This window comes from Anoplolepis gracilipes, unplaced genomic scaffold (genome assembly GCF_047496725.1).
Source record: "Anoplolepis gracilipes unplaced genomic scaffold, ASM4749672v1 Contig20, whole genome shotgun sequence".
Taxonomy (NCBI): domain Eukaryota; kingdom Metazoa; phylum Arthropoda; class Insecta; order Hymenoptera; family Formicidae; genus Anoplolepis; species Anoplolepis gracilipes.
The window spans coordinates 62,968-81,930 of NW_027328668.1; the positions used below are offsets into that span (position 1 = coordinate 62,968).

The 18,963-nt window shown below is 26.9% G+C and overlaps 1 protein-coding gene across 1 annotated transcript; it reads left to right on the forward strand.

Annotated features, from left to right (window-relative positions):
- Positions 1-306: 306 nt before the first annotated feature.
- On the forward strand, positions 307-17,519 carry LOC140675634 (Y+L amino acid transporter 2-like). The gene is made up of 10 exons (XM_072910230.1): positions 307-727; positions 883-1,105; positions 1,176-1,291; positions 13,518-13,643; positions 13,715-13,859; positions 14,017-14,140; positions 14,221-14,421; positions 14,615-14,764; positions 14,853-15,030; positions 17,071-17,519. The coding sequence occupies exons 1-10, from the start codon at positions 547-549 to the stop codon at positions 17,133-17,135; spliced, it is 1,509 nt and encodes a 502-aa protein (XP_072766331.1). The 5' UTR covers positions 307-546; the 3' UTR covers positions 17,136-17,519.
- Positions 17,520-18,963: the final 1,444 nt, after the last annotated feature.

Genomic DNA, 18,963 nt, shown 5'->3' on the forward strand with positions numbered 1-18,963 from the left:
TTGGTTAGATTTGAAATTGGTAATATGCTACGCTATTGCTGTTCATAGAGCTTGCTACCGCTATCACTCTATTGGCTCCGCGAACATTTTTGGTAACGTTTGCGTTGGTAGTGTGATAGCGAGTTCCCCCAACGCACCCAATAGCTGTCGTAAGTCGTAAGTCGGATATCGGATGAGTTAAACAATCACAGTTGACTTTAGAGAAGACTAATCGAATACGATTGGTCAACGACGTCCGACTTACGACAGCTATTGTAAAACAGGCCTAAGCATTGTGTCGTTGAATGGAAAGCACCTAATATGTAGAAGTCTGTGTCTGTGGTTAGAAGTCTAATTTTACACTATTGAGTAATTATTTTGTTAAACATTTCTTTGCACAAAAAGAAGTCAAATATAAAAAATATGTGATTATCAAAATACTTCCATATATTATTTTCTATGATGATATATATTCGCTAGCACATCTAGTAAAATTAATAGAAAATTTTAAATTATTTTATTATCAAGAAGCAAATTCAGCATCTTGTAAGACATTATTTTATAAAAATGGTGAAAGAAATATTTGACGAAACAGTCAGAGAAATGCAATTAATAAGTTCTGATGATGAGGGATCTATTCGATCGCCAATTGATAATCAACAAAAATTTGTAAACAAAATACAGATGAAAAAGCAATTAGGTCTTTTAGAAGGAGTAGCAATTATATTAGGAATTATATTTGGTTCAGGTATATTAAAGTTACACATTTTCTATAAACAAGAATTCAGTTTTTAAATTTACATGTACACTTTGATACATTTCATACTTTTATATATATATATATATATATATATATATATATATATGTATTAAATCTTTATGCTAAATTACATATATTTGTAGGTATTTTTATCTCACCAAAGGGAGTTATACAAGAAGTTGGCAGTGTAGGAGTATCTCTAATCATATGGATACTATGTGGTTTTCTCTCTATGGTTGGTGCGTTGTGTTACGCAGAATTAGGTACCAGTATACCTCGTAGTGGAGGAGATTATGCCTATATTCATGAAGCATTTGGTGCGCTACCTTCATTTTTGTACTTATGGGCTGCTAATTTAATTTTTGTGTAAGTAAATCTTTAATTAAATTTTATTAGTTGGAAAAAAACATTGCAGAAATATATTTGCTATTTGCAGACCTACAACAAATGCTATTATGGGACTGACTTTTGCGCAGTATGTCCTACAACCATTTTTTCCCAATTGTGCTACTCCGGACTATGGTGTACGACTAATTGCTGCACTAAGTATATGTAAGATTTTTATATTATCAAAGATACAATACTCTTTTTATCTAGATGTAAATACATTAACTTATTAGAAATGTATTTATAAAATACTTGTGAGATATCTAAATTCAAATATGCATACAAAAACCAATATCAATGAATACATATAGATATGTATGGTTACATTTTAATAGTTTAACTATTGCCAGAAAAATTTTATTTACAATTTAAATTAATTCAAATTGCAATCTCTTAATTTTTATTAATCTTATACAATTTTATTTATTTTTTTCGAGATATCAAGATTTTAAAAATAGTAAATTTACATATAAATTTTTTTTTTTAATTCTAAAAACTTTTTTTGTAATTAATTTTTTATTTAATTATTTATAATGATTAAATAAGGGGTAAATGATAAGCACTCAAGTTCTTATTTTAAAAAATTAAAGAATATATTATATAACTTTCAATAATGTTTCAATACTTTGTTTTGAAAAGAGTTCGTGTGAGAATTTTATTAATTACTCTATTTAAAAATAATTAAATTTAATAATTATTTGAAAAAACAATGTTTGTTTTTATCTTAAAAAGTGAAGAAAGTATTTGTGTGGAGATTAATTTATTATTATTACTTCCTAAATTTTTACATTTTGAAAGAAATGAAATTGTGAGATGTTAATTAAAAAAAAAGAGAAATGTGATTAAAAATTAAAAAAATAAAATTAATCTTATGTATTATACTAGTCAATAGTTATTTTTACGTTACTAATACAGGAAATGACAATTGTCTAATTATTCTGAGTCTTATATTTATATTACTTTAAAAAAATTAATTTATTACTTTATTATTTTTAATTAAATGGAAGGAATGTTATATAATATTCGTTACTGATTGCACATATATGTTGAACACATGTTGCAATTGGTATTTATTTATTATTATTACACTAAGTATGTTGTATTGTCACATTACTAGGAATCTTTCTATGGTATACTTTACAATGTAGTTGCTAAGCTATGTATGCTAATTTTTCAATTTTGTTCTGTAAACATTTTCGAGCTACAATAGTCAGGTCTCGACATTCTTTCTGCATTAAAAAATTTAGTTTTCATAAAAAAAAATTTTTTTTAATGGATTTTTTCATGCTTTACAATTATTTCTTATAACAATTTCTTTAAAAGTTATATGTTTTAGTATAACATTGGAACATTTTCCTCATTTAGTATGATTTCGTGTTATCTTATTCTCTCAAATTTGATTTTGTTGTGTACATAGCATCAAATAAGTATGAGAATGCCTAGTCTTAATTGTGTGTATATGTGTTTTTCTTTCTATTGAATGTTATATTTTTTTGATCTAAATATTTGCATGAATTATATATATATTTACATTATTTAGTTTGGTTTTTATCTTTTGTATTTTCATTAGGTTTGCAATTATAATAAAATTTATGACTATGATGTCCGGTAAAAAATTATATATAATTATATATAACAATATAAAAGTATATAGAAATATATAAAATTCTGTATAGTTATGTATAGTATGCATGATTTTGTATTATCATTGACTGACATCTAACCAACATTAATATAAAATTATATATAATTATACAATAAGTCATATATTATTATATATATTATTATACATAACTTATAAAATTTTATATATTTCTATATAATTTTATATGGTCATATATCACATATGATTATACATAACAAATTTTTTATCGGGTGATTGTACTTAATGCTACTGAAGATACAAATTTGTTATTAAAACGATTTTTTTTAAGTCGTTTTCTAGTTTTTTATTTTATTGATTTTAGTTATTTTTTATAATTTTTCTAATTTTACGTTTTAACTTTATCAATTTGAACAGATTTTGAATTTTCTTTAAGGCTCCTGAGTACTCGCCGCCAAACTTCGATGTCGACGGTGGCGACATATAGTTCTGTCTCTTTCTCTCTTTTGGGAAATATGTCAGAAGCAAGAAATGACAGCCCAATTTATGTTGCGACCTACGTCATAATTATTTGCTTTTTGCTAATGTTGTGATGTGCAACGTATTTATAAAACTTGCGAAAATGTACGGTTGCCAAGCTGTGTAAGGAATAAACTGTGTAAAGTAACATTTTCCTCTCCTATCGACAACTGTCAAATCGCGTGTTTTTCCACATTTCAAGGGTTCATTTCGGACTCAATTTACAGTTATTTATTAATTGTCAGGAGAAAAGATTACCAGCCGTACATTTTTACAGGTGTGCTGAAGAGATTGGTAGTATTATTATTTCGTTGAAATATGTTTTTATTTACATGTCGCAACATAAATCAGGGTATCATTTCTCGCTATTTCTCGCTTGTGACGTCACGATTTCAATATGGCCGTGGTGACTACTCAGGAGCCTTAATTTCACATGCTTTATTATATTCATGATATTTTCGTGTATTTGATTTTCATATAGAAAGATTGAATTAAATTCTAGCAAATGTGTTTCTATATATGCCATGGTGATAATTCACGATTTTATTGTCATCCAGTGTTAATTATAAAAAATTGTAGATATATACTGTTTTCTTTCAGCATAATTTTTCCAATTCTTTCAATTACTATTTTTTCTTTTATTTTTATCCATTTCTATATTGTAATGTATTGTTTAGAATATGTGAATATTATAATTATAAATATTATTTAGCGCTACATCCATATTGTTGTGTTAAAAAATATATCAAGTGCTGCATTTACTTTATGCTCTATTAGATGTAGATATTGTCTGTGCTTTGCAAAGTTATAAATTTATATCTATGTAATATATAGAATAATTGTATTCACATATATATTGACCCAGTAAAAAATTTTTATATATAATCAGACAAAATTATACAATCTAATTATACAAATTTATATACGAAATTTGTTCATATTTTATATATAATTATATATAATTACACATAAAATGTTGCAGCATTGTGTATAAGTATGTATAAGTTTACATATACATAATTCTAATTACAGCTATCAATCCATTTATATATAAATATACGTAACGTTTTATACGGTGTCATCTATAATTATACATATTTTTACACAACTGTGTAGAATCCTCTATAATTATATTCAATTCTGCATAACTATACATAAGAAATTTTTTATAAGGGAGTATTCATTTCTATACATTTAGATAATTTTTTATTATTATGAAATAATTGTGATCTTCTGTATCTATTGCTATGATTTGTTGACTTATTTCCAATGTTTCATGTAGATAACATTAAAGTCATCTAGATAAAAGTAAGATAATATTTCATCTTAGATAAGATAAAGATGATTTATTTCAAGTTTTTCTGGATAATAGATAAAATTATCTTATCTTTAAAAGTAACTTATCTAAATAATTCTAAATTAACACTGCTTTAAAAAAATATAAGCTAGGAAAAAATATAAACATAATCGTATAATATAAAATACTAACAGCATGCTTCTGATAGCTTGAATCTGACCACTGATTATATATACAGAGTGGACTATTTTAATCCATCCAGTCGAATATCTCGAAAACCAAGCCCGGGAGAGAAAAATGTTTCAGACAAAAGTTGTATGGTTTCGAGGGGGCCATAAGATGGTACCATTGATTTGACCTTGAAAAGTCATTTGAAGGTCACTTCAAGTTTTTTAAATGGAACATCCTATATATTTTTACATATTCTTGTAGCTCATCTCGAGAGCTTTCCAAAACACTTATGACAAAGTATTTTTCATTAAGTATTTTTTGAGTTATAAGGCTTCAAAGTTGCAATATTTTGACATAAAATACAAGATATCTCGTAAAATATTCATTTTTTGATTATCTTACTCTAATACTTTTATGCACAGAATAACGAGACGAATCAATTGGTATAATTAAAACACATAATTATGTTAAAGTAAAAATCTGAATTTGCAACTAACAGTTACACATTTTTACTTTAACATAATTATGTGTTTTAATTATACCAATTGATTCGTCTCGTTATTCTGTGCATAAAAGTATTAGAGTAAGATAATCAAAAAATGAATATTTTATGAGATATCTTGTATTTTATGTCAAAATACTGCAACTTTGAAGCCTTATAACTCAAAAAATACTTAATGAAAAATACTTTGTCATAAGTGTTTTGGAAAGCTCTCGAGATGAGCTACAAGAATATGTAAAAATATATAGGATGTTCCATTTAAAAAACTTGAAGTGACCTTCACGTGACCTTCAAATGACTTTTCAAGGTCAAACCAATGATACCATCTTATGGCCCCCTCGAAACCATACAACTTTTGTCTGAAACATTTTTCTCTCCCGGGCTTGGTTTTCGAGATATTCGATTGGATGGATTAAAATGGTCCACCCTGTATATGTATAGTATATAATTATAATATATAATTATATAATTAATATATTAATATATTTAATATAATATTATATATACAGGGTGTCCTGGTAAAGGTGGGCAATCTTTCGTAGGCATGAAGAGCAGGTAAAAATAACCCCATAAGTTTCAAATTTTTTCTATATAGTGCATTTTTACTGAGATATTTGTCTCTCAAAGTTTAAATTTGAGAATCATTCTCTAAATAACTTATATATTACTTTGTAGGTCTTAATAATAATATATAAGAATTTTTTTTATTATTAAGATCTTTAAACCCGATAAAAAATTTCTTATGTATAGTTATGCAGAATTGAATATAATTATACAATATTCTATACAATTTTATAAAAATATATATAATTATAGATGACACCGTATAAAACGTTACGTATATTTATATATAAATGGATTGATAGCTGCAATTAGAAATATGTATATGTAAGCTTATACACAATGCCTGCATCATTTTATGTATAATTATATATAATTATATATAAAATGGACAAATTTTGTATATAAATTTGTATAATTAGATACGGCCATTTTTGTCTGATTATATATAAAAATTTTTTACCGGGAAATAGTGTGATAGATTTCTTGATATCGGAGAGCCAAAATCGGATCACTTGTAAGTCTTTTAACTTACAAAACTTTAAAGCCGGTGAGTTTTTTATTTTTAAATTATATTTTTAGATTCTTCATATCTTTCTCTAAGAAAAAAATATTCTTGTTTCATTTCGTTAAAACTTACTGTTTTCAAGAAAAACACATTTGATCGAAAATAAACCTTTATTTGTAATAATTGAATAATGGTTTTCAAAATAATACAAAATTATATTATATATTAAAATTTATTTAAAAGAAAACGAATTTAGTCAAATTTTAAAAAATGTTCAAAATGACTTCCACCGACTCTAACGCATTCCCGTTCACGACGAATTGATAACTGCTGCACTCGCCATAATATTCCGGATGCATTTCTTATTTGTTTACAGTGATAAATAATTTTTTTCAAGTAATTGTTCTCTCTTTAATACACAATGTAATTTTGTATTATTATTTTGAAAATCATTATTATTCAATTATTACGAATAAAGGTTTACTTTCTATTGATCAAATGTATTTTTCTTGAAAACAGTTTTAACGAAATGAAACAAGAATACCTTTTTCTTAAGCCTTGTGGCCACGATACTAGAGCTTGGTCCGAGTTCTCGATCCGAGAAACGAATAGCCAATAAGATTACCGCTTTTTTATAAAAATTGCAATTTGATTGGTTAAATATTTCTCGGACCGAGTTCTAGTATCGTGGCCACAAGGCTTTAGAGAAAGATGTGAAGACTCTAAAAATATAATTTAAAAATAAAAAAGCCGGGGTTAAAGTTTTGTAAGTTAAAAGACTTACAGGTGATCCGATTCTGGCTCTCCGAGATGATATCAAAAAATCTATCACATTATTTGAAAGATCTTCACTTAATAATAAAAAAAGTTCTTACACACTTTAAGATCTATGAAATAATATAAAAGTTATGTAAGAAAAATAATTCTCAAATTTACACTTTAGAGACAAATATCTCGGTAGAAATGCATTATAGAAAAAAATTTTATAGGAACTTATGGGGTTATTTTTACCTGCTCTACATGCCCACGAGAGATTTATTAGGACACCCTCTATCTATCTATACAATATATGTATTCTTAAAAATGGCAATATAAATAAGTTATACATAGATTATATATAATAGATTGTATTTTTTTTCGTTATACAGAATGTTTTAGAAGTAGGTGGCCAAATTCTAAGCGATTCTACTCACTGTAAGAATAAAAGTCATATAAATGTTAGTTCGGAAACGCTTCCTTTGTAACTTATAAATACTTTTTATTTATTACACAAAACATGTTTCTCACGACATCTTATGGATTGTCCTATTTACTTTAGTAAATGTTTGGATTAACTTACATCTCACAGATCATTTTCATTTTTATTTCATATGATAGAGAGTACATTTCTAAATAATACATACTTTGCATTTTGTGGCATTTTCTTCTTTTGTTCTCCAGATATGTGATTTTAAAATATCTTAATTTTCGTACGTCTTGTTGTTATTCTATTTGTGTTTTTATATTTCTTCCACCTTTTTATTATAAAGTGAAAGCGTAGGCGGAAAAGGATTGCCTTTCTCCATACACCCTCTCTTCGAAAAGAAACTAATTTAAATCAAACTATTTCTAATTAAATCTTATTTTAAATTAAAATCAGAAATTACATCCTTGTACGATGTAAAGAAAATTATGTTATTTTTGTTGCTCTAATAGCGGTGCGTTTTACATTAATTCATACTAGGTTTTATAATTCCACTTTTATGTTGTACTTGATGATTTACTTCTGCCTTATATATTTTTCTAGTAAATGATATCGTATGTAGATCAGTGAACTGTCGGTTTACCTTATGTACAACTATACCAATGCATGTGAGAAAGAGACTTTTTCTGAATGTAATATATTAAAGTCTTTACAAATTTTAATCGATGCTTTTTTTCTTCAACTTTTAAAAATGTACAAATTTTAAGTCTTCTTGATGATATTTTCTCTTTTTTTCTTTATTTACATGATATTTACATTTATGGTGCTGTTGCACATTATCTCTTTTACTGTTACAAAAAGTATCAACCGTTTTATGTTACGTGTCGTAACATATACCTTAGGTTTTTACAATTTCCTCAATAAACTTGAATTGCGCTCCATCTCAAATCCTACCTAAACCCCATAAACTTTTTGTCTAATCCTTTTTTCCTACTTCCGCGACTAAAACCCATTACGTCATACGGTTATAACTCTTTATTGCTGCTCCTCTTTTTTTTGTGCTTTGAAACTCTTCAATTTTGCTCCTCCTTCCGAAAACCGATTCCTCCAATACTAAAACTCACTGGTTAATCCTCCTACGAATATTTTACTGTGCTCAGTTCTTTGAAAGAAGAGCTCTTAAATTATTACATTTGTTAGACAAAGATAATCTTTAGATTCGACTAAACAGCTTTTGAAATGAATATTCCTAGTGTAATTTTTTCTGCCTGCATGAGTTCTATTATATTTTGATTTGTTGTAACTTGTATTATTGTCTCGCTGTAAAATTTTAATGTTATCCTTCAGTAAAGATAGTTTCAGAGTTTTTCTACTTGTAATTATTTTGTCTTATAATCATATTGTCTAATTGCAAGATTCCATTGTTTTCAATGGAGGAATCACGTATATAGCACGTGTTTATCACGTATATAGCATACTTAATTTTATAATTATACTATATAGTTGCATGTCTTTTTCTAATCATATATACTGTCTTGTTATTCTCTAATGCAGATCACAATTACTGTAGAACTTAACTTCTACTTGGCTTCTTTCTCCTTATTCTATGTAGAATTAAGGATCTTTTTTCGTTGTCTGCTTAAATTTTTATTACTCATTTTGTTTTATTTTCGAATCAATTCTCTTCCTAATTTGTCGCTTAGCAACCATAACATTTATTGCAAATATATTTTGACTTCTTGCAATATTTGCAATATTTATCTATTTTATTTATGTAAGACTGTCTCTCCGACTTTGATAACGAAAATCAGTTCGCATATCAATACGTTCAATAATATTACAACCGTGATATTCAAGGTTTCAATATTTTTGACATTAGTATCTTATTATAACGTGTGAATGTCCGTGGAGTTAGAACGACGCTCTTAATTTTTAAAAAATAATAATGACTGTATATAATTTTTTTTTAATTGTGAGGTACATATTTCTCTAGTTGGTCTCTTAATCCTTTCTTTCATGCTAATTTCAGTTGTAGCTTCTTGTAATATTGTATAATATTACGATCGAATTAAGGATGTTTAGCATCTACAATCGGAGCAAAAAGTAGTTGAAATTGACTAATATATACTTTTCTCATATATCTTAATATATGATTATTATAAAAATTGCATAAAATCTTATTATTTATTCATAGCTAGAGTGTAGAAATGTATTTTCGAACTTCTGTTGTTTTTTTTCGGAAATTTTTCGTGTTTCTTAAATTATAATGAGAAACTTTTATCATTGACGTACCTCGATTTCAACATTACAGCACAAAATTTGAATTATAAAAATAAAAGAATTTACTCGTACAGAGTAATTTAAAATGTCAGAATAAAAATTATAATAGTGAATAATGACAAAATATAGAAGATTTTTAACTATTTCTTTGATAAATTTAATAATTTGTCATTTCTCCGAGAAGAAAGAAGTGTGGCAACATGGTAATTTTTCATAAGTTGGTCAAATTGCAAATTGATATACTTATGAGGCCTAGTCGCTTCTCGCTTACACGTTTGTATATAGAGGCTTCTTCAGATGAAAAGATAGGTTATTTATAATATCAAAAGAAGGCTCAGCTGAATGTTATATTGTCACGTTTTCAATAAATAATATGTCATCTCGGGTAATAGGACGAAATTGAGAAAATTATATTCAATATCTTTTAAACTAGTCAGTACTTGACCAAAATTATGTGATCAAATATTTCCTCTATATTTAAACTATACTTTTACAAATTTTGAATAAATTCCTATTATTATTTCTATCTATTTTAGCTCTTAAATCAACACGATCACAGATTTTTTATAAGATAGAAAATCTGTAATCGTATCAATTTAAGGGCTAAAAAGGACAGAAATAATTATATTTATACTTATTTATATAAATAATTATATTTATAATTCTATTAATACTTTTACTTATAATTAGGTCCATAAAATAATTATATTTATATATATAATATAATTATATTTATATTTATAATAATATCGACGGGTAAATTCATTGCAAATTAAAATTCTTATAACTTTTGATTGCTTCAGTGAATCAACTCCAGGTTTTTTATAAGTTTCTGAGCATGTATCAGATCAATCTGTGCAAATTTTATTAAATTCCTATATTTTTAAATATAGGTACTAAACATCCTTAACGACTGTATCTTGTCATGTAAGCCTATCTGGAAGTTTTGTAAGGTTTATTGCTGTATCATTTCGAGTATAATTTGTTTCTTGCTTGTCATGGTTTCGTTCTATAATTAATTCGTATAACTTTATAACTAAATTGTTAATTCTTAATCCACAAATATTCGCGCAAGTTTCGTCAGCTTTTATGATTTTATCCTGAAATGATGTAAATCTTTGATTTTTACATTGTACGCAACGTTTTTCATGTTTCCTGTAGAAAACTGGGCCTAAACCATCGTTACTAATTGCGTTGTAATCTGTATTCAACGACAAAGTTTTCTTTTGGGATACTGTGAAAATCAAGATTATTAGAGATTTATTTTGTTTATATCTGAGGGATAAAATCATAGAAACAATTGCGGAAATTATGCCGAATGTTTTGGATCAAGTAGTAGATATTCTGACAAAAATTGAATTACAACATATGTGTCATGTTGCTAATAGGGTTATCGAAATTTATTGAACAAGAAAAAAAACTTTTAAGTTACTAATTATTATTTTAAAAAATTCATAGCTTGTATTATTGATAAAAATCGATTGAAACCTCACTATTCATTCTCGGATACTCTGATTTATTTTATTATTTGTTATTTAATTTAATCTAAACGTTAGTGCTATATCTAGATACCCTGATGTGACAAAAGAGCTTACCACAACTGAAATGAAAAATTAAATATTCTACTTTACATTTAATACATAGATACACACTGTGAGTGTGCTATCTCAATTACATATAGGCTTTGATAAGTTAATAAATAACAAAAATAACATTTTTTATCAATTTAACATCTTTTTTTTTAAGATTATTGAAAGAGCTTCGAATTAATAAATATAAATAAGTAAGTAAGAAAGAAGCAATAGGAGCGAGGAGATATGAATCAAAATTATAAGTTTTTTATATAGATGATGTGTCGCAGGTATATTGACATTAAGTACATTAGTAACATTCTATAGAATGACGGAAATTATAATAAAAATTTGAACGTTTCGATTCATGTTTTGAATCCTCTTCAGCATAATATATAAATTAAATAAATGAATTATAAATAGATAAAAACGATCTTTTTTTTTAATATAAATTGCAGTTTTTCTCAGAAACTTTCTACATCATTTAAACAAAATGAAATGTTTAATCTTTAATTTGAACTGTGGTAAACTTTTCTGTCACATTAGGTTATCTATAAATATACTTACTTAAACATTATGAAAATCTTGATTTTTTTGTACCTTTAATCTTAATTTTCTCAAAATCTTAATGAGCTATTTGATATTTTTATAGACAGATTTGGATTCAGCACACTCAAATTTACTAAAAAATATATATTACGATCCCTGAATAAAAATGTTTTTTTTTTGTTGGACAATGTAATTCTATTTAAATGTCATATAGTCAAGTTCCTTATTCGCCATATCACTATTCGCGTTTCTGGTATTAGCGGAATAAAAATTTGTAATTATTCTTTTTATTCGTAAAAAAATGAATTTGGAACGAAAATTGATCCTTCAATGAATAAGAGAAGTCTGATTTTTAAAAGAAAGATAGAAGAAGCAATGGCTGAATATAAGTTTGAATTCAGAAGCCTGTAAAGTTCCATAAAAATTACCAAATTTTTTAAAATCAATTTCTGATCTATCATCCAATCCTCTTTTTTTTTTTTTTTTTTTTTTCCTTTTAGTAAAAAAGGCATGTTATATCGATAGTCGTAAATTTCGAAGTGATTGTTGTCTCTTTTCCGCGATGCTGATTGGTTGTTGGTTATCAAGTTTGTATGTTGCTTTATTTGTGTGTCTGCAGCTGTTAAACGTCAAACTATCAATTTTGACAGCTTGCAAAGCTTGTATTGCTGCAAGAGGGCAGCATTTTGAACAATATCTGCATTAAATAGATGATAACATAAATAAAATGTAAATAAATAAGTAAAAAAACGAAAACTTATTTTGTTTATTTTCTTTTTGCGATTTTCTCCAAAATGGAGCAAAAACGATCAAATCTCTAAAAGACTTTTTATCTTAGTTTCCCGGTCCCTTACACACTCCCGAAGTTTTGCCATTTAAATTAGGGACATCCTGTATAAGAAATAGCGCGCGCCTGTGATGTCTAGTAATATTGAAATAATTTGTTGCAATTTTAATAAGTATGAATCTCAGAAAATATTATGCAATCATAATGAGTATTAGTTATATGTTTAGTTATTAATTTTAAATAGACTTATCAATAGATTATTTTTTAAAATTAAACATTTTGTTTTTAACAGTTACAATGTATTAAAATATTGATTAAACGCAATAATGCATACATACACACATAATATCTATATATGGAATACACAATTACATAAAAAATGAAAATTAAATCAATTGTGCAGTAAAAATAAATATCATCTGATTTGTGAAAATCACATAACAGAAAGATACGCGCGTGAATATAAATAATTACAAATTTGATGGTAAATATAATGGCTATATATAAACTTTGAAGACTCATACAGAGAAATCTTAATCAAAAAGGACTTGATTGTACCATTTTGCAAATGACTCAATATTAGCTGCAAGAATACAAAATAAAAAATGAAATGTCCTAGTTAAAAAGATAACTTTAATATAATCTGGCATAATCACTCAAGATCAAAATAAATATTACATCTTATTTCTACTTTCTAACTAAACTAAACAGCTTTTGTCTATAAAATATTTTTTTTTAATTTTATATATTTTTTTAGATATTTTGAGGTTTCAATTTAAATAAAATACTCTGTATATTAAAATATAATACATACGTGCATATGTGTGTATGTAAAATATTAAATATTATTTTATTTACAGGCTTGCTAACGTTTATCAATTGTTACGGCGTAAAAGAGACTTCTAAGATGCAGAATACATTTATGTTTGCTAAAATCGGTGCATTAACGATTATTATTATAGCGGGATTAGTCTGGCTTTGTATGGGTAAGTTTTTTAAATAAATTGTTAGCATATTTTAGCTCATCTTCTGTTAATCAAAATTCATTATTAATTAGGACACACTGAAAATTTTGAAAATATTTTTGAAAATACGAATACTGATCCTGGTAAAATTGCTGTGGCCTTTTATTCTGGAATATTTTCTTACTCAGGATGGAATTATTTGAATTTTATGACAGAAGAATTGAGAGATCCTTATGTGTAAGCTATTCGTTTTATAAAGAAATAGATAGTTATCTCCAATTACTAAAAAGGAAAATAAACGTGAAATATATAATTGTAAAACAAAAAATGCTTTGAATATGGAAATATATTTATTCCTTATTGGGTTAACAATTGAATAATTTCTTATTGTTAGGAATCTACCACGCGCGATATATATATCACTGCCATTGGTGACCTTGATATATGTTATGGCAAATGTTGCTTATTTAATGGTTATAACACCAACTGCTATGATTGCTTCTAATGCTATCGCAGTGGTAAGCAGTATTTTTATGATAATACTTCAGTTAGAGTTGTTTTATCAAATATTTTGCCTAAAATTCATTATTTATACTAGACTTTCGGCAATCAACTTCTTGGATACATGGCATGGACGATACCTGTAATGGTGGCTATATCTGCCTTCGGAGGACTAAGTGTTCATATTATGACATCGTCTAGGATGTGTTTTGTCGGCGCCAGGAACGGTCACTTCCCCTCAATGCTGAGTCATATCAACATGTCCAGACTCACACCCACACCTGCCTTAATATTTCTGGTGTGTATAACGCTTACATTTTCTAATTAAACATGTTGAAGTTTAAAAATTCTTGCTTTATAGATATGACTTATAGCAGCCATATCTGATTATGACACTAAAAACGAAGAGTAAAATATTTTTCATATTAATTTCTATAATCGAATAAATCAGGTTTTTTCATATTATGCGTTAATCCTTTTTACATTTGCAGTGTATTTTATCCCTTGTAATGTTATGTACGAGTGATATATTTGTACTGATTCCATATTGCAGTATAGTGGAATCATTTTTCATTATGATTTCTGTGGCTGGAGTTTTATGGCTGCGTTACAAAAGACCTAATATGGAACGACCAATCAAAGTAATTACATACATTTATACATATATTACTTTAATGATCTAATATATAAGTTTATATCTATATGCTCCATGACAAATTTTTTTTTTAGGTACCGTTATGGATACCTATAGTATTTGTTTTAATATGCGCTTTTCTCGTTATCGTACCGTGTTACGAAAGGCCGTATGAGCTCGGCATGGGCATTATGATCACCATATCTGGTATACCGGCATATTTCTTCGGTGTCGCTTGGAAAAATAAACCAACGTGGTTTCAAAAAATTAACAGTACGTAATTTTCACAAATATGACTAAAAGTTTATGTAATATTTATTATAATATTATATTTTTCTTTTCTCTCTTTTCTCTGTCCTCTGTCTCTTTCGTTCTCTCTCTTTCACCCAGTTCTTTTTTATTTTCTATCCCTTTACTCTTTCTTCTCTCTCCTTTTTTCCTTTTCTTTTTCTCCTCTTTTTTCTCTGTTTTATTTTTATTATTTTCTTTCTTTCTCATTTTTTTTATCTTTCTCTTATTTATTGTTGAAAAGCTCTTTTTTAAGCTTCTTGTTTAATCTCCATTCTCATTCTAATTGTATGAATAAAAATGTTTTAATGAGTGGCATCTAATTAATTACGTTGAGAATTAATTCAATTTAATTAATTTTCTGATTAATTATTTCAATGGAAAAACTTTAACCATTAATTGCTGTGAATGGTCAATCACAACGTGGTCGAATAAGATCGTTGTATTTTAATCACATATACATTTTTATACTGTGCATTTGTAGTAAGCATTTCTATCTTATGTTTGTATTTTATGTGTGCACGTAACAAATAAATAGTGATAGTTGAAGAAATATATGAGAGAAAGATTTTAGTGTATTTTAATTAAATTCTGATTAATTGTTGATTAACTTGCAAAATGATCAAAATTTCTAATAATATATAATTATTGTATATGTAATAAAAATATAATAGAAATTCTTAAATTTTGTTGTGATTACTTTACAAATTAATCAACAATTAAGTTGATAGCAGTTTAATCAAAGTGACATTTAGAAATTTACTGTTGAACTAATTAAAAATAATGTTGAACTAATTAAATTTAATGTTGAGCTAATTAAAAATAGGAATAGTTAGAGAAACGTAATTTTATTGTACACCGTTTATGCCTCTATACAGGGTGTCCGGTAATTCATAAAAAATCTTGTGAGCCGGTAGAGCGCACTAAATTGAACAGAAAAGTCCTGTATCATTTTGCGATTTTCTCAATATTTAAGGAAATATTAATTGTAAAAGATCAGCCAATGAAGAACTGCGAGAAGCTTCCCACTGACACTTGATACTAGGCCCGCGACAAAGCAGTGGGTGGAGCGCTTTGAGAGCGTGCATTATGTGTGTAATTCTTTCGGTTGTCATAGCGAAGCGTGCTCGCAAAGCGCTTCACCCACTGCTTCGTCGCGAACCTAGTATCAAATCTGATCTTTTACAATTAATATTTCCTTAAATATTGAGAAAATCGCAAAATGATACAGGACTTTTCTGTTCAGTTTAGTGCGCTCTACCGGCTCACGAGATTTTTTACGAATTACCGGACACTCTGTATATGATCATATATTTCAAACTCATTATATGAAAAAGACGTTGGAATAGTTTTTGAATTTATCTTTATTTTCTTATCAATAAATAATTATTGTGGTTAAACGCGGAACACGTTTTGACACTTACATGTGTCTCTTTAGCTATCTTAAAAATGTTAAATATTAAAAATATTAAAACTAAACATCTAATTATATTTTTTTTAACTTAAACAATAACACTAGCCTAACTGATTATTATAATATACATACTGAACTTTATGGTTTGATGTAGAATGAAGACATCTTGATTTTGTACATCTAGTCTCTCTGCAATGTTTATTTTTATGTATTATATAATACATGCCAATATATTGTTATATAGGTCATATTTTTCATGGACAATAATTGAAAATAGTATTCAAGTTCTTGATCTGAAAATGCATGTTGTTAATTAATAGTGTCTCTTTCTTACTTATTTTAATTGTTTGTTAAATTCGAAATAAAATCAGGAGAACTAAACACACTGGCAACATGCTTTAGGTTTATAATTGATCCAATGTTAAACCTACAATCCATATTTACTGACAAGAATAAATCAATTCAAAAACTTATTCCAACGTCTTTTTAGTGCTCGTATAGGCTATTATCGTTCATATCATAGTTTTTAATATAATGACCTAATTAAATTATATTTATTATTATATTAAATTTATATATATACATATATATGTGTACTTTTTACATTTTAGTTAAAGCTACACATACTATACAGAAGGTGTTTTTATCCGCGAGGGAAGAATGTGAAATGGATTAAATAAACGGTAAGATTCTAGAACCAAATTCGGCCGAATAAATAAAACTAAAGATCTGCTAAAATGCTCTTATTGAGATGATCTGAAGATTCAAGAATTCTACGTGAATTTCAAAATTGAAAATAATATAAAAAATTTAAAAGAATGCAAAAAATACACTTTTAAAACTTAAAAGAAACGAGCCATCAGAAAATCTGGAGTTTATATTTAAGACTTAATTACGAGACTGAAAATAAGAATGTAAAAAGAGTTAATTAATCATGATGAAGAATGTACAAAGAATTAATTAATTATGATTTGTATTATGAGTAAGTAATCCAAGAATTGCATTTTGTTCTTAATATTGCCAAAGGAGTGTCTTTTGTGTGTTGTATTATTAATATTATTCTTTTTATTACATCAATTAATACATATTTCAATAAATAATATTTTTTTAATACAAATAGAGAGTAATTATTTTTCCTTTTTTTTATGTTGAATATGATTTCATGAGCTTCTAAATATTGCATCATATCACATATTTTAAGAAAATACAATTATTGTAAAAATATGCTATATTAATATATATATATATATATATATATATATATATATATATATATGTCGTAGGCAAATGGTTATTTTAGGAAAATAGCTTTTGACTAGGCAAATGCTATCTGGCGTATATGTACTATAAAGTACATCTTGGAAAAGAACGCTTAGATTACCATCTAAGCATAGGGAGATAGAGTGCATAGGGGGACGGAGCTTCGCCCCGTCCCCATAAAAAATGTAACAAAACTTGAGAGTGCAGAAACTACCAAGGCTGACAGTACAGCCAGATAACCATTTGCCTAGTCAAAAGCTATTTTCCTAAAATAACCATTTGCCTACGACATATATAGGGTGTCCCATTTTAATTCCTCCAGTGAAATATTTCGAAAGATATGGAAAGTTCGAAAAAATATTTCAGACAAAAGTTGTATAGTTTCTAGGAGAACATAAGATGGTGCCATTAGTTTGACCTTGAAGAGTCATACGAAGGTCACGTGAAGAATATTTTAAATTTCTTAAATGAAACACCCTATATATTTTTGCATATTTTTGTAGCTTATCTTGAGAGCTTTCCAAAACACTATGATAAAATGTTTTTTCATTAAACACTTTTCGAGTTATAAGGCTCCAAGTTGCAATATTTTGACATAATATACAAGATATCTCGTAAAATATCCATTTTTCGATTATCTTACCCTAATACTTTTATGCACAGAATAACGAGACAAATCAATTGACGTAATTAAAACACATAATTATGTTAAAGTAAAAATGTGTAACTGCTAGTTGCAAATTTAGATTTTTTCTTAAAGATAACTATGTGTCTTCTTTTCACCAATTAATTTGTCTCATTCTGTGCATAAAAGTATTAGGGTAAGATAATCGAGAAATGAATATTTTACGAGATATCTTGTATTTTATGTCAAAATATGCTTTGAAGCCTTATAACTCGAAAAGTGTTTAATGAAAAATACTTTGTCATAAGTGTTTTGGAAAGCTCTCGAAGTCAGCTACAAGAATATGTAACAAAAAATAGGGGGTGTCATTTAAAAAAATTGAGGTGACCTTTACGTGACCTTCAAATAACTCTTCAAGGTCAGACCAATGGTACCGTCTTATGGCCCTCTTGAAACCGTACAACTTTTGCTTGAAACATTTTTCTCTCCCAGGCTTGGTTTTCGAGATATTCGACTGGAGGAATTAAAATGGGACACCCTGTATATATACATAATATATATATATATATATATATATATATATACACTTTATTATGTATTTTAATATAGCTATAGTACG

Excerpts from the sequence above, each read along its gene's own strand:
- LOC140675634 (XM_072910230.1), top strand. The coding sequence starts at position 547 with ATGGTGAAAGAAATATTTGACGAAACAGTCAGAGAAATGCAATTAATA. Across the intron at positions 13,860-14,016 it reads GAATTGAGAGATCCTTATGT|GAATCTACCACGCGCGATAT; the intron begins GTAAGCTATTCG and ends TCTTATTGTTAG. Across the intron at positions 14,765-14,852 it reads ATATGGAACGACCAATCAAA|GTACCGTTATGGATACCTAT; the intron begins GTAATTACATAC and ends TTTTTTTTTTAG.